Genomic DNA, 16,451 nt, shown 5'->3' with positions numbered 1-16,451 from the left:
TATGATATTTAAGATGTCCATATCTTTACTCTTAGGGTTAGTTGAAATTATGGAGGCTAGAAAGAAAGGTAAATGGCTCAAGGTATACACAAATACTACTTTTTGGTGTTCTTTTTCTTTCATGGGTGCCTGATTTATTTTCCTTTCCTTATAGCCAAAAAGTAGTGTTTCTGGGAACTGGTTGTAGTAATTCCAGCCTAAAGAAAGAATTTTGTCTGAAAAATGCAAACCTGAGCCATTTTTATTACCAAAAGTTTTTCCAAAAATACTAAGAACAGGACTAGAAAAAGAGAAAAATATATATACTGTTGTGGCTTTGTTTAAAAAAAATACAAATACCTTTTATGCAGGGCTTAGCTCATCTTCATGCACACCGCGTAATTCACCGGGATATCAAAGGTCAGAATGTGCTGTTGACTCATAATGCTGAGGTAAAACTAGGTAAGTTTATTCTTGCAATACTTTAAGTGAAGTCCAAATAACTTAATGGAGAAAAGTTCTTTGAGATAATTGTGTTTCCTATCATGTTACTAACAATATATTTTACTTATTTAAGCTGTGTCTTCCCTGCCTGCAAAACCAGTCAAAATTTGAAAATTTATTTGGGAAGGCAGGGTGGGATAAGAGAAAGATGCACCTAACTGCTTCTCTGAAATCATGTAGATAAAAACAACTTTTAAATTATAATGGGAGACTTACATTTGGTCATTGCTTTACCCTCTATCAGACCTGCTTATTATATTTATTTCAACAGTTCAATTGAGAATTTACCATGTGCAAGTTTCCACGCCATGGACAGGGATCAAACAAAAAAGGCAATTCTTCCATATCACAGAGCCATACTTTCCAAAGAATATCAAAGAACTTTTAAATTACTTAAGCACAAATTGCTTCTTTGGAATTTCCCTCAAATATTTAAAGAACTAATAGCAATTAGAAATGATGCTTCAGTAATATCCAAATCAAATTCAGAATTAGAAATCAAAAGACCAGAAAGTCTCTGGCCTTCTATTCCAGGGCTCAGAATGACATAATTTATTGGAAAATAACAACACACGTTGTCTCACAGTCATATAGGAAAAATATTTTACATCTTTTAAAGTAAATATTGTTGGTTGCTTTTTAAATACCATGTGTAAGATAACTTCATCGATACAAACATAAATCACTGGTATCAAATTGTATATTATTTTTTAATCATATCAGTTCTTGCCTACCATGTCTCTAGCATGACCTTAGGATAGTTCTCATTTTCGTGCTAAACAAGTACAACCAGAATAGATTTTGTTCATTCATTGAGAATGTTTTTCGTTGAATATTTGTAGAAGAAACATGAGGTAATTGTTCTTGAAATAAGTGAAAAGTATTTTCAAGAAAACACATTATGTCTTTTATGTCTAAAAGCTAAAAAGCTAGAAACTATTTTAAGACACTGTGTTAAAATACATGAAGGAAATTTGAATTTCACATTCAAATGTACAGGATAGATATTCTGTCACAAGGCTACACACTATGTTTACATGTGGTAGAACTCCCGTATATTTGGATCAAGTTGCTGGCCAGCCCTACTATTTGCAACACGGAGGAGAAATAGTAAGTGAAAAGCCACTGAAAAATCCGTCACAAAGTCCATGCACTAAAGCTCATTTACTTTACTCTGTAGGAGAGACCTTTCCGCATTGGATCAGAATTTAATCAGGCTTGTATTACACATAACTCTTGTACATGTGATTTTTGATTTCTCAGATTCCAGCATATTTTTAAGCAACGTTTTATAAGGAGAAGGTTGCAGAGGGCAACTCCAATGACAGTCAAAGGGAGTGACAGAAAGGAAGGAGACTGGAAAATGATTGTATAGAAATGGCAGTTGACCAATTATCCTCATATTCTGGTCCCTACGTCATTAAAGAAAAAGGTTAAATTATGCAACTGTGGAGGTCTCATCTCTACTTTTAATTTCAACTTTTCTTCCCCCCCCAACCTTTCTTCCAGTGATCACTGTTTCTTCTAGTCTTTTCTCCTTTCATTTTCTTCCATGAATGTCACATATCAACTTATGGCCTTCGTAGGTACTTATTGGTCCTTAAAGTTGGCCTTCATGAGTACTGACAATGCTGAGTTCTGATTTAACCTATTCTCCAAAAATAATCTAGATAATGAGATTGAACAACACCCAATGATGATGTTCACATATTATGGACTTTTTGTTGTTTTAAACTCTTAACTTTTAATTTTTTCTTTTCTTCTCCTAAATCCTTCAAGCTACTTTTTAGTCATTGTTGTTCTCCATCTTCTTGGTTCCTGGAAACCATTCTAAATTAGAAAATATACTCCATTTTTTATCCCTATCTTATTTTTTCTGGACTAAATAACTCCAGTCTACTTTAGCCATTTTCTGTCTGTTTCTGAGGATACCATACTAAATATTTTCATATAATGTATCCCACAGATGAATAGAAGGCTGAACTTTTATAGTCTAAGCTATGATATGAATACCACAGTAAATATTTGTATCTGATTCAGAAGATCTGTAGAAGAACTTAAACTAAATTCTAGCAAAAAACTCATTTATAGTATCAGTGTGATAGGAATTTCTAATGTCATGAGTGAGGCTTCCTAATAAACTATTACTAGGTTTTAGATTTCTTAGATATTGCTTATAGTATTGGTCTTCCTCCAGCTTGGTGGCAGGTCCAAATACTACATATGTTATCACTTCAGAAGTTCAGAGTGTACTGATGGAACTTTATTTTTAATATTCATGGTAAACATTCAGCCAAACCTACTGTAGATTTATAATAGCACTGCTGAGTCTCTTTCCAAAATAAATATCAGAAAAGGCCTATTTCCCAGTATTCCCGGAGTAGACTTCATGGTAAAGTTTGCTGGGCTGGAATAAAAATCTGTTATCCATTGTGGCTTTTGTATTGGCTTTCCAAGTTAAAGCAATAACTTACTGAGTTTTTGTTACTGATTAATTATTTTGACATATGCTGAATTTTGCAGTGGATTTTGGAGTGAGTGCCCAGGTGAGCAGAACTAATGGGAGGAGAAATAGCTTCATCGGGACACCATACTGGATGGCACCTGAGGTGATTGACTGTGACGAGGACCCAAGACGCTCTTATGATTACAGAGTAAGCGTGAAGATTCAGATAGTAGGAATCAATATTTGGAAAGGACTTTTGAGTAATGTTTACTTTAAAATGATAAAATAAAAGAATTAAAATTCAGACAGCTCCTCTTTTCACATTAAATGCTAATAACAAAAACTAACCACTATTCCAATATGTGGTTTGATTACATGGATAAAAATAATATTTTCTAAGAATGTAGACAAAATAGACAATTGGGAGTTATCCATATTTGAGGAAGAATGTCTAGTTCATGTTGCTTGCAATTTCTTGGTAAAATATTATATTATGTGGCTTTATATGGAATTTAACTTTCAGGGAAAGAGGACTTTGCAAACTTAAAAATGAATAAATGTAAAGTCAATTATTAATCTCCACAGTGACCTAGCTCCAAAAAGAAAAAAAAATAATAATTTGATTGCTACGGGTAATGGAGAAAATCCTTGGCATGGTTCACCTTCTAACCACAGAAGATCAGTGGAATAGACAAATTAAGTAACAATTCATGCTATTTATTAAAATTTCCACTGAAGCTGAAATTTGGACAATATACATCTATGTACACATTTCAAAAAGCTGATGTGGAAGGAAAACTCTCCATTTGCTATAGACTGGGAAAACCACACTCACTCTCCACATCATAAGTCATCCAAACAATTCACTGTGGTTTCGTTGTGTGGAACCTAGGACTGGATACTTGATTAATTCAAGTTTCATCTCTTTCCCTTTTCCCTTAAATGCCCTCTGCTTGATCTGCAAGCAGATCTATTGAAAGCTTAGTGTATAGTCCAGTGCTATTAGTAGCTATGGAGACTATGGAAGCATAATGTTGTTTAAGTGGCCTTCTGTAAAAATAATACTTTGTAGATGTAACTTTCTTGTAGTCTTACAAGGATTTTCACCCATATTAATGATTTATTTTTAATTCTTAGCCCCATGTAACTGAAAGAAAGCTTAAACTTAGATCATAACAACCTTTTGAAGCTAAGAGATCTATAAAATGAGGTTCTAATAATTCAATTAACCTGGTTAGGAGTCATCCAGCCAGACAGTGTACCTCTAGCCTTGTGCTGTTTCCACATTCTATAAAACAAAGTATAGTTAATAGTCATAAGGATAATTTCCTAGAGCCTCCTGGAATATAATTCCCTAAAATTATAATAATTCTATCCTCAATTTACTATATTCAAAGAACTGCTGAATGTATATGCATAATTTAATTAAAATTTATTCTATGAACTGGATACCATTATTATCTCCATTTTACATAGGGTGAAATTGAAGTATAGAGAGTTAAATCATTTATCTAAGATGGCACAGGTAGTAGGTCTATGTGATAGGAAGGACTTCTGTACAGCAGGTTCCATTTGGTATTTCAGTTAAATCAACAATAGCAATACATCAAAGATAAATTTTCCTCTCACTTAACCCCATCACATCTCAAATTGTGTAGTACAATACAAGTTGGTCACAAGCTCAGATAATGTCTTCCTGTAACATCAGTCTGTAATAAAGCTTCATTATTGAACACCCATAAAATGGCTCTGGCATTGACTCCCCCCAAGCAAAAGATTGTTTTGAGATTCTAAATACTATAAATTTCCCATTTTAAGTCACATTTTGGGGGCCATCTTTTCCTTTGCAGAGTGATGTGTGGTCCGTGGGAATCACTGCTATTGAAATGGCTGAAGGGGCTCCTCGTGAGTAAAAATGTTTGATATTTATTAAAAGTTAGGGAATCTCACAGTCTATTTCTGTTTTGTTTGCTCATTTATACTGTTCTTTAGATTCCACAGATTAGTGAGGTCATATAGTATTTGTCTTTCTTAGTCTGACTTATTTCTCTTAACATACTACTCTCTGAGTCCATCCATGTTGTTGCAAATGGTAAGAGAAATAGGTTAAGAGACACAGATTAAAAACAGATGGGGTTGCTAGACAGGAAGGGGAGGTTGGGGATACGGGAGAAGGTGAAGGGATTAGAAAGTACAAATTGGTAGTCACAAAATACTCATGGAGATGTGAAATACAGTATAGGGAATATAATCAATAATGTTGTAAAGAGTATGTAGGGTGCCATATGGGTACTGGACTTAGCAAGGGATCACTTCATAGATTGTATAGATGCCTGACCACTGTGTTGTACACCTGAAGCTAAAGTAGAATAGTATTGAATGTCAATTATAATTAAATGTGTGTGTGCGCGTGCGCGCACACGTGCATAATCACGGGATGTAAAGTACAGCCAAGGAAGCATAGTCAATGTTATTGTAACAGCTTTATATAATGTCAGAGGGTTAATAGACTTGGTGGGGGAGGACTTATCACTTTTTGAGGGGTATAAATGTCTAATCATTATGTTGTTTTGTAAACCGGAAACTAATATTTTTTAAAAAGTTAAAATTTTAATCAATTAAATAATGAATTAAAATTGAAAAAAACATGTTGTGCAAATCTGCCACTTGTACCAGTCAGCTTGTACTGGCCACACAGGTGCCACACTCTGCCAAACTGTAAATGATGGCCTTTTCAGTGATTACCAAATGCTGTAGTCAGAATGGCCAGATATGTCTATAAAAAGTCTGTGATTTTCTCTCTTATGTATCTTATTTTAGGCTGATTGAGTATTGTTTAAATTTAGCCACAATAGTATTTGGTTCTGACCAAGAAGAATCTAAAAGCGTTCTGATACATATTGACTGGTGGAATATTTAGAACATTTACAGTCATACACTATTGCTACTTCAGACTGTGACAGTTGAGAAAATCTTCTAGTGGTTCATTGAAATAGAGCCAATCCTCAACAGTGTTGGAAAGTAAGCTTTCTTTTTCCCTTTGGAGTAAGTCCAGCTTACCTTTGGTGCCTTCCTTGCTCTTTTCAGTCAGTCCAGTACCCTTAATAACTCAGAAGGCTCCATTTCCTCTTGTTTACCCCTCCTCTCAATCATTTAAGTGACCTGTCAGCCTCCTGTTTCAAGCTACTGCCTTCTGGTAGGAAAGCGAAAATGGAATGTGAACTTGGGTATAAATGATTGACAGCCATTTAATGTATGGCCCCATAAGCAGAGCACATTTGCTATCTTAATTACCTAAATGCAAAGCTGTAAATGATAAACACATTCCTGGTATTGTTGGATGAGAAGTGAGAGAAAAGCCTGGAGTGTGTTTTGGGGGTGGGGTAGGGGAGTAAAATTGCTTTGCTTCTCCCTCTCCAAGCAAATCCAGTAGGTCCCCATGTTCTTGCATGATCTGTGTGCACAGTGTCCACACACCAAGCTTTATAAGTTTGGACTATCTTAGTACTGTGTTTCAATGCCAGTGGGGGCAATTTCAAGGAGGTGAAATATTAGTAATATAATTTTTAAGAATTACTGGTGTCCCTTGGAATTTCACAGTAGGGGTTAGGATTAAAGCGGGGATAGGTGTGGAGATCAGATTACCACTGCTTTTCTTCTAGCGTCCAAAAAATCTACAAAGTGCCTATGTTGGATGAGTAAAAAAATATATGATGTAGAAAATTATACATGCTACATATGTAAAATTGAAATGATACTGTGAAGATGCATATTATTTTTCATCATTGCTAGATTATTTCTCTGTGAAAAAAATATGCTTAGATGATGTTAGATTGAGCAGCAGCTTCCCCTCCTCCTCTTCCTCCTCTTCCCATTCTCCTCCTTTTCCTTCTCCTTCTCATCCTTCTTCTCTCTCTCTCCCTCTCTCTGTCTCCCTCTCTCCCTCCCTCCCTCTCTTTTCCCCTCTCTCTCTCTCTCTAAATACACAATGTGGTACTTCATATTAGTATGATACAAGTATTTGATTAGGATTCATGGCTGCATCAAGTAGTACATTTTTTTCTATTGTTTCTGAGTGTTCCTCACCACATCTTCTCAAAAAGTAGCTTTCTACATTTTGCAGATTTGTACTTCTTGGTTCACTTTTTTGGTTTCATATTTTATTCTAAAATATTAAATCATGGGAGAAAAAAGGGTAATGAGCAAGCTCAGGAATGTAGACAAGGAGTTTTGCACAGAGCACACAAATGGCAAACTTCTTGCAAGAAAAGAGTAAGGACCAGGAGATTATTAATTCACAATGAGAGAAAATAGGACCAGCATGCCTGAGTAAGTGATTGGAATGGTGCAACTTTGGTCATGAGCAACTTGAAATAGCCGCACTGCTAAAAATATTAGTCTTTCACAAGCCTCGTTTATTGCCTGGAGTATTAACATTTTATGGAAATTATTGACATCAGTGTCACTGCAGAAATACTGCAGGTTATGATAATTATCATCTCAGAGGGGTTGGCCTTCCAATGTGATAGTTCTGTGATAATTGCCTCTGAGCTCCAGGTCACAAAATTCCCTTCTTTCTTTGGTGAGTCTATCTCAAGAGAAGTAAAAAGAGGGAGAATTACTTTTCACTGAAAGGGTGTTGTAGGGGCTCTCAGAGGACAGAAGAGCTGGACCGTTGCTCACCAAGATCTTCTTAAATCCTTAGGTTCTGTGTAGGAATTCAAACTTAATATGTCTACCTTCAAACGAAGACCAGAACATTGCTAGTAGTTACCTAAACATCAGACTATCGTAGGCCGATTAATACTGAAGAGATGGCAGTTCCTAGTTTCTCTACATGTTATAGAAAAGTGAATTGTTGTTTGGTGGAGAAGCAGAAGAGTGCTGACAGTTTATTCCAACTCCCCTTCCTTGTTAAGGACCTACATCAGCCAATTCAACCTTAATCTAAATCATATATTTCCCTATTTTAGTATTCTACTGGGTGAGGTAGAGATTATTTTTAATACTGTCAGCCATGCATGTTTATATTCCTACTTCTATTTCTTATAGTGTCCCTCCCGTACACAAGCATAAATCTTTACATTAGTGTCTCGTGACTCAAAATTACCACTGTCCCATCAGGAGAACCATTTGTTCAGTATGCAGATTTCTTCAAATGTCAACATATTTTAGGAATGAACCACATTATTTAAACTAATTTAATTTACCCCAGTTTAATATTTCCAAACCATCAGGAAATATATTTTTAAATTATTTAAAGTGTTTAACTTTTTTTAATTTTCCAATTACAGTTGACATACAATATTATATTAGTTTCAGGTATATAACATACTGATGACATGTTTATACTCATATGTACCAACTGTTCTTTATCCACTCAACCATTAATGGACACCCAGGTTGCCTTCACAACATGGCTATTGTAAATAATGCTGCAATGAAAATATGGAAGCACACATCCCTTTGAAGGAACATTTTGGGTTTTTTGCATAAATACAAGTGAGATGACTGGATCCTTCTTTGTCTCTTGTTACACAATTTGTTTTAAAGTATATTTTGATTTCAGGTGTACAATTCTGTATTACATCATCTATAAACCCCACTGTGTGTTCACCACCCAGAGTCAGTTCTCCTTCAATCACCATACATTTGAGCCCTTTTACCCTCATCTCCCACCCCCCTCTCCGCTTACCCTCTGGTAACCACTAAACTATCGTCTATGTCTATGAGTTTTTGTTTCTCATTTGTTTGTCTTGTCCTTTTGTTGTTTTTGGTTTATATACCACATATCAGTGAAATCCTATGGTTCTCTGCTTTTTCTGTCTGACTTATTTCACTTAGCATTATATTCTCAAGATCCATCCATGTTGTCACAAATGGTCCTATTTCATCTTTTCTTACCGCCGAATAGTATTCCATTGTGTATATATACCACAACTTCTTTATCCATTCATCTATCGAAGGACATTTTGGTTGTTTCTATGTCTTGGCCACCATAAATAAAGCTGCAGTGAACATTGGAGCACACGTGTCTTTATGTATAAGTGTTTTCAGATTTTTTTGGTAGATACCCAGGGGAGAGATTGCTGGGTCATATGGTAATTCTATTCGAAAATTTTTGAGGAACCTCCACACTGCCTTCCATAGCGACTACGCCAGTCTGCATTCCCACCAACAGTGTATGAGGGTTCCTTTTTCCCCACAGCCTCTCCAACACTTGCTATTATTTGTCTTGTTGATGATAGCCATTCTGACTGGGGTGAGGTGATATCTCATTGTGGTTTTTATTTGCATTTCTCTGCTGATTAGTGATGTTGAGCATTTTTTCATATGTCTATTTGCCATTTGTATGTCCTCTTTGGAGAAATGTCTCTTCAGGTCCTCTGCCCGTTGTTCAACTGGGTTGTTTCATTTTTTGTTGCATGAGTTCCTTGTATATTTTGGATATTAGCCCCTTATCGGAGGCACTGTTTGCAAAAATCTCCCATTCAGTTGACTGCGTCTTTATTTTGTCGATGGTTTCTTTTCCTGTGCAGAAGCTTTTAAGTTAGATATAGTCCCATTCATTTATTTCAGCTTGTACTTCCCTTGCCTTTGGAGTGAAATTCATAAAACGCTCTTTGAACCCAAGGTGCATAAGTTTAGTACCTATGTTTTCTTCTATGCAGTTTATTGTGTCAGGTCTTATGCTTAATTCTTTGATCCATTTTGAATTAGTTCTGGTACATGGTGACAGACAGCAGTCCAGTTTCATTCTTTTGCACGTGGCTTTCCAATTCTGCCAGCACCATTTATTGAAGAGGCTGTCTTTTCTCCATTGTATGTTTTTTGCTTCTTTGTCAAAAATTGTCTGCCTATATTTATGTGGGTTTATTTCTGAGTTCTCAATTCTCATTGGTCTACATGTCTGGTTTTCTGCCAGTACCATGCTGTTTTGATTATTGTTGCCCTGTATTTTAGCTTGCCCTGTACAAGCTGAAGTCAGGGAGTGTGATACCTCCAGCATTGTTCTTTTTTCTTAAGATTGCTTTGGTTACTCGGGGTCTTTTGTGGTTCAAAAAAAATCTGATGATTTTTTGTTCTATTTCTTTAAAAAATGCCATTGGGATTTTGATGGGGATTGCATTAAATCTGTATATTGCTTTGGGTAATATGGCCGTTTTGACTATGTTGATTCTTCCAATCCATGAGCATGGAATGTCTTTCCATTTCTTTGTGTCTTCTTCAATTTCTTTTAAAAATGTCTTGTACTTTTCATCATATAGGTCTTTCACATTCTTGGTTAAGTTTATTGCTAGGTTATTTTATCCTTTTGCTGCAATTTCAAAAGGAATTGTTTTTGTTTGTTTGTTTGTCTTTTCTGAGATTTCATTGTTAGTATATAGGAATGTAATGGACTTTTGTACGTTGATTTTGTAGCCGGCAACTTGACTGTATTCCTTGATTGGTTGTAATAGCTTTTTAGTGGAGTCTTTAAGGTTTTCTCTATATAGCATCATGTCATCTGCAAAGAGTGACAATTTAACTTCTTCATCCCCAATTTGGATCCCTTTTGTTTTCTTTTTCTTGCCTGATGGCTCTGGCGAGGACTTCCAAAACTATGTTGAAAAGCAGAGGTGATAGGGGACAGCCCTGTCGTGTTCCTGAACTCAGAGCAAAGGGCTTCAGTTTTTCACTGTTAATTATGAGAATAGCTGAGGGTTTGTCTTATATGGTCTTTATTATGTTAAGGTATTTTCCTTCTACACATATTTTATTAAGTGTTTTAATCATAAATGGATGTTGTATCTTGTCAAATGCTTTTTCTGCATCAATTGATATAATCATATGATTTTTGTCCTTTATTTTGTTTATGTGATGTATCACATTGGTGGATTTGCGGATGGTGAACCATCCTTGTGCCCTGGGGATAAACCCCATTTGGTCGTGATGAATGATCTTTTTAATGCAATGTTGTATTCGATTTGCTAGAATTTTGTTTAGGATTTTTGCATCTGTATTCATCAGAGATATTTGTCTGTAGTTTTCTTTTTATGTGTTGTCCTTACCAGGTTTTGGTATCAGGGTAATGTTGGCGTCATAAAATGAGTTAGGGAGTACTGTCTCTTCTTCAATTTTTTGGAAGAGTTTGAGCAGGATTGATATTAGATCCTCTTTGAAGGTTTGGTAGAATTCACTAGTGAAGCCATCTGGTCCCGGACTTTTGCTTTTGGGAAGGTTTTGGATGACTGATTCAATTTCTTTACTGGTGATCAGTCTATTTAGATTTTCCAGTTCTTCATGGTTTAGCATAGGAAAGCTATATGTTTCTAAGAACTTCTCCATTTCTTCTAGGTTATTGATTTTGGTGGCATATAGTCCTTCATAGTATTCTTGGATGATCCTTTGTATTTCTGTGGTGTCTGTGATAACTTCCCCTTTTTCATTTCTGATTTTGTTTATTAGTGTCTTCTCTCTTTTTATCTTAGTAAGCCTAGCTAAGGGTTTGTCAATTTTGTTAATCTTTTCAAAGAGCCAGCTCTTTTCCACATTAATTTTGTCTATTGTCTTTTTGTTCTCTATTTCATTTAGTTCTGCTCTGATGTTCATTATTTCCTTTCTTCTGTTGACCTTGGGTTTCATTTGTTCTTTTTCTTGTTCTTTAAAGTATAACGTGAGGTTATTTATTCGGGATTTTTCTTGTCTCTTGAGATAGGCCTGTAATGGTATAAATTTCCCTTTTAAAACTGCTTTCGCTGCATCCCAAAAATTTTGGTAGGATGTATTTTCATTGTCATTTTTTTCTATGTGTCTTTTGAACTCTCTTCTAATTTCTTCTTTGACACGGTCGTTCTTTAAAAGTATGTTGTTTAATCTCCATGTATTTGTGGTTTTTCCTGCTTTCTTTTCTCATTTGATACCCTGTTTCAAAGCCTTGTGATCAGAGAATATGCTTGGTATGATTTCAATCTTCTTAAGTTTGCTGAGGCTGATTTTATGTTCCAGTATATGGTCTATCCTTGGGAATGTTCCAAGTACACTAGAAAAAAATGTATAGTCTGATGTTTTAGGATGAAATGCTCTATAAAGGTCAATTATGTCCATTTCATCTAATGTGTCATTTAGGGCTGCTATTTCGTTATTTATTTTCTGTTTGGATGATCTATCCATAGCTGTTAATGATGCATTTAGGTCCCCTACTATAATTGTGTTTTGGTCAATTTCTCTCTTTAATTCTATTAGTAGTCAGTTCGTATATTTTGGGGCTCCCTGATTGGGGCATAAATATTGATGACTTTTATGTCTTCTTATTGTATAGTCCCCTTTACCATTATGAAATGTGCATGTTTGTGTCTTGTTATCTTCTTAACCCTGAAGTCTTTTCATCTGATATCATTATGGGTACACCTGATTTTCTCTGGGTACCATTCGCTTGGAGTGTCAATTTCGACCCTTTCACTTTGAGTCTATCCTTGTCCTTGTAGCTGAGATGTGTCTCTTGGAGACAGCATATGTTTGGGTTTAGTTTTTTGTTCCAATCTGCAACTCTGTGCCTTTTTATTGGTGAGTTCAGTGCACTTACATTTAGGGTGATTATTTATATGTGATGATTTACTATCATTCTATCTTTAGTTTTCTGGTAAGACTATGTCTCCATTGTTTATTTGCCTTTTTGTTGTCTACTATTTCTGTGTGGTGGTATTCTATGATGTTTCCCTCTGTTTCTTCTTTTATTACAGTATATATTTCAGTTCTGGAATTTTTTTTTGAGTGGTTACCATTAAGTTTATGTAAAAGAAAATTTGATATTTAGAGTAGTCTATTTTCTTCAGCATGCCTACTTTCTCCATTCCCATATTCCGGTTCAGGCCTTTGCTATCCACCTCTTTATATTTTGGTTGCCACAAATTGTCCCTTTTGATGGTGGTCGAACAGTCTCCTTTAGTATTTCTTGTGGTGCAGGTCGTCTATTAGAAAATTCCCTCAGCTTCTGTATGTCTGGAAAGGTCTTTATTCCTCCTTCATATCTAAAGGATATCTTTGCTGGATATATTATTCTTGGCTCATAATTTCTCTCTTTCAATAGTTTGAATATTTGGTTCCACTCCCTCCTGGCTTGTAGAGTTTCTGCTGAAAAATCTGATGATAATCTAATGGGCTTTCCTTTGTAGGTTACCATCTTCTTTTCCCTGGCTGCCTTGAGGATTCTTTGTTTGTCATTGATTTTAGACAGCTTCAATACAATGTGCCTTGGAGAAGGCCTGTTGGGATTGAGGTCATTAGGTGTTCTATTTTCTTCTTCGATTTGAGGATCCAGTTCTGTCCACAAGTTTGGGAAGTTCTCATTGACAATTTTTTGAATATATTCTCTGTTCCCTTCTCTCTTTCTTCTCCTTCTGGTATGCCAATATTCTTATATTGCTCTTGCTGATGGAGTCAGAAAGTTCTTGTAGAGTTCTTTCATTTTTTTTAAGTCTCAAGTCTCTTTCTTCTTCCATGCGTGTCATTTCCAGGTTTCTGTCTTCAAAGTTGCTGATTCTTTCCTCCATCTGGTCAACTCTACTACCTAAGCTGGCTATTTCATTCTTCATTTCTTCTATTGAGTTCTTAATCTCCAGAAATTCTACTTGGTTCTTTTATAAAATTTCAATCTGTTTGGTAAAATGTTCATGTTGTTCTTTGATTGTGTTTCTGAGTTCATTAACCTGCCTTTGTGTGTTTTGTTGCATCTTTTTGAGTTTCTTCAGAACTGCAATCTTGAATTCTCTGTCATTTAAGTCACATATTTCCATATCTTTAAGTGCCTTTTCTGGAGACTTTTCACTTTCTTTCTGAGCTGTCTGGTTGCCTTGGTTATTCATGGTAATTAATGAGTTACTGTTTCTCTTCCTAGACATGTACTGGTGTGGGTTCTACAATAGGTTGATAGGAAGAGGTCTTTTTTTGTTTTCCAGTATTTGTTGGTAAAATGCTTTGTTTTCTCTCTGACAGCAGCATTTTTTTCTCTCTCACAGTGTAGTGTTATGTTTTCTCTGCACTATTCCAGTTTTTCACACAATGAGGTGATTCCCTGGTAGGCGGACTTCTCCTCTGTTACTAGTCTGCCTGGGTTAGGGCACTGCGTCCCTGTGGGGATGCAGAGAGCTTTTGAAATTCCAAAGCTCTTTTTGCACCAGTTTCAGAGCCCGTGTTTCAGCAGTTCTGTTTACTCTTGCAGGGATCCGCCCAGATAGGTGGGGCCAGGGGCGGGGTGAGTTGTGAGAGGTGGCCCAGAGCAATGGCGTTGACCACCACCATAGCCAGTCCTGCTTCCACAGCTCCTTCCCCTTTGCTGGAATTTTTTGGGCTGTGAATCTGTGTCTGCGGACCACAGTCCTCAGAACTTGATATTCTGTTCTTTAGATCTGACACTGCTACTTTTCCGCTTCTAGCACTGGGCAGGTGGGGGCAGACCGAGCTCTGGAATGGTGGGGAGGGGGCAGCTAGTCTCAGTGCCTAAGGCTTCCGTTCTCTATTGCAGTGAGGGCTTAAACCATCGTTTTTAGCCTTCTTCCCTCAGTCTTTGCTCCAAGTTCTCTGCCGTGAGCCTTGGATTCAGCCGTGGTATATGCTGTCCTTTCAGCCCTGTTGACCATAAATGGAGCCCTAGCAGTCCGAGTTCTTCCCTGTCCTGCAGCTGTGGTAGTTCTGGGGTGCAGCGAGCTCGCAGCACTGAGCTAGGTCTGCATCCTATTCCCGAGCAGCTCTGTCTTCGCACTTCTCCCTTCCCTTTTCCCCTGCTTGCTCAATTTGCTCAGCTTTAGGTCAATTTAGTAGTGAGTCTTCGTCTTGCCTCTCTGCTGTGCAGGGAGTCCTTTGTGGAGTTATAGTTTTTCAATTTGTTGTAAATTCCAGGGGAGATTTCCAGAGGCTTGCCTCACGCTGCCGTTTTGATGACTTGTTCTTATTTTTTAAAAAGTCCCTCTAAGATTCCTTGTAATACTGGTTTGGTGGTGATGAACTCCTTTAATTTTTTGTTGTTACTTTTTTTTTTTTCCCCTGGGAAGCTCTTTATCTGTACTTCAATTCTAAATGATAGCCTGGCTGGGTAGAGTAATCTTGGTTGTAGGTCCTAGTTTTTCATCACTTTGAATGTTTCTTGCCAATCCATTCTGACCTACAAAGTTTCTGTAGAGAAATCAGCTGACAGTCTATTGGGGCTCCCATGTAGGTCGCTTTTCTCTTGCTGCTTTTAAGATTGTCTCTTTGTCTTTAACCTTTGGAATTTTAATTAATGTTTCTTGGTGTGCGCTCTTTGGGTTTATCTTGATTGGGACTCTCTCTGCTTCCTGAGCTTGTCTGTCTATTTCTTTCACCAGGTTGGGGACATTTTCCCTCATTGTTTCTTCAAATAGTTTTTGAATTCCTTGCACTCTCTCTTCTTCTGGTATCCCAATGATGAGAATGTTGGTACACTTGATGTTGTCCCAGAAGCCCCTTAAACTCTCTTCATGATTTTAGATATTTTTTTTTTCTTTATGCTACTCTGATTTGTGTTTTCTGCTACCTTATCTTAAATTGCTGATGGGATCCTCTGCTTCATCTAATCTATTGATTTCCTCTAATGTATTCTTTAGTTCAGTTATTGTGTTTTTCATTACTGAGTGGTTCTTTTTTATGTTTTCTGTCTCCATTGTTTGTTTGTTTCTTTGTTTCCTATCTTTTTGTTGAAGTTCTCCCTGAGATCATTGATCATCCTTATTACTAGTGTTTTGAACTCTGCATCTTGTAGATTGCTTGTCTCCATTTGGTTTAGTTGTGTGTTTTTTTCTGGAGCTTTGTTCTTTTCATTCATTTGGGACATGTTTCTTTGTCTCTCTGTTTTGGCTACCTCCCTGTGTTTGTTTCTATATATTAGGTAGAGATGCTTTGTCTCCTAGTCATAGTATAGTGTCCTTATGTAGGAGGTGTCCTGTGAGACCCAGTGGAGCAGTCTTATTGGTCACTTGAGCTGGGTGCTCCAGGTGTGTCTCTTGTGTGGGTTGTGTGCCCTTCTATTGTAATTGAGCCATGGTTGTTTTTTGAAAATCAATTGGAAGGATTGACCCTCAAGCTGATTGGTTGTGAAGACTGGCCATGATTACAGTGGAGGAGTGTTGTGGAGGGGTTCACCCTACAGAGCCAGATTTGTTTTAGCAGGGCTCTGGTACCTGTCTAATCTTCCCTTTGTGTTTGTCATCTGTGGAGGCAGCCTTGTGGTACTCTGGCTCTGTTTGAATCTGGCCACTGGGTGTGCAGGCCCCTGGGCCTCGTGGGAAGTGTCCTGCCACAGGGCAAGTTCAGCCACAGCCTGTGCCCTGTCCAGGGTCACCTGCAATGAGGTACAAAGCAATCCACAGATGGCTGCCACTCTCGGTGGGCTTGGAAGTGCTTGGAAGAATCCAATCTGCAAACCAAGGGTGGATGCCCCTGGTGCAGGTTTTGGAGCTGCACAGCAGAGGTGCAGGGTGTACTGCGGCCAGATGCTCCTTGTCAACTATTGAGAAATTTTAGGAAAGTC

General features: G+C 37.1%; 1 protein-coding gene across 1 annotated transcript in view; it reads left to right on the top strand.

Moving 5' to 3' along the window:
- NRK (Nik related kinase) overlaps positions 1-16,451 on the top strand; it is a 180,149-nt gene that overhangs the window by 102,152 nt on the left and 61,546 nt on the right. Inside the window, exons 7-9 of the mRNA XM_033113197.1 lie at positions 351-441; positions 3,007-3,137; positions 4,780-4,834. Coding sequence (XP_032969088.1) covers positions 351-441; positions 3,007-3,137; positions 4,780-4,834 — 277 coding nt within the window. The remainder of the gene's footprint in view (positions 1-350; positions 442-3,006; positions 3,138-4,779; positions 4,835-16,451) is intronic.

Source organism: Rhinolophus ferrumequinum, chromosome X, assembly GCF_004115265.2.
Source record: "Rhinolophus ferrumequinum isolate MPI-CBG mRhiFer1 chromosome X, mRhiFer1_v1.p, whole genome shotgun sequence".
Classification (NCBI taxonomy): Eukaryota; Metazoa; Chordata; class Mammalia; order Chiroptera; family Rhinolophidae; genus Rhinolophus; species Rhinolophus ferrumequinum.
This window is presented reverse-complemented; position numbering and strand designations above follow the sequence as displayed.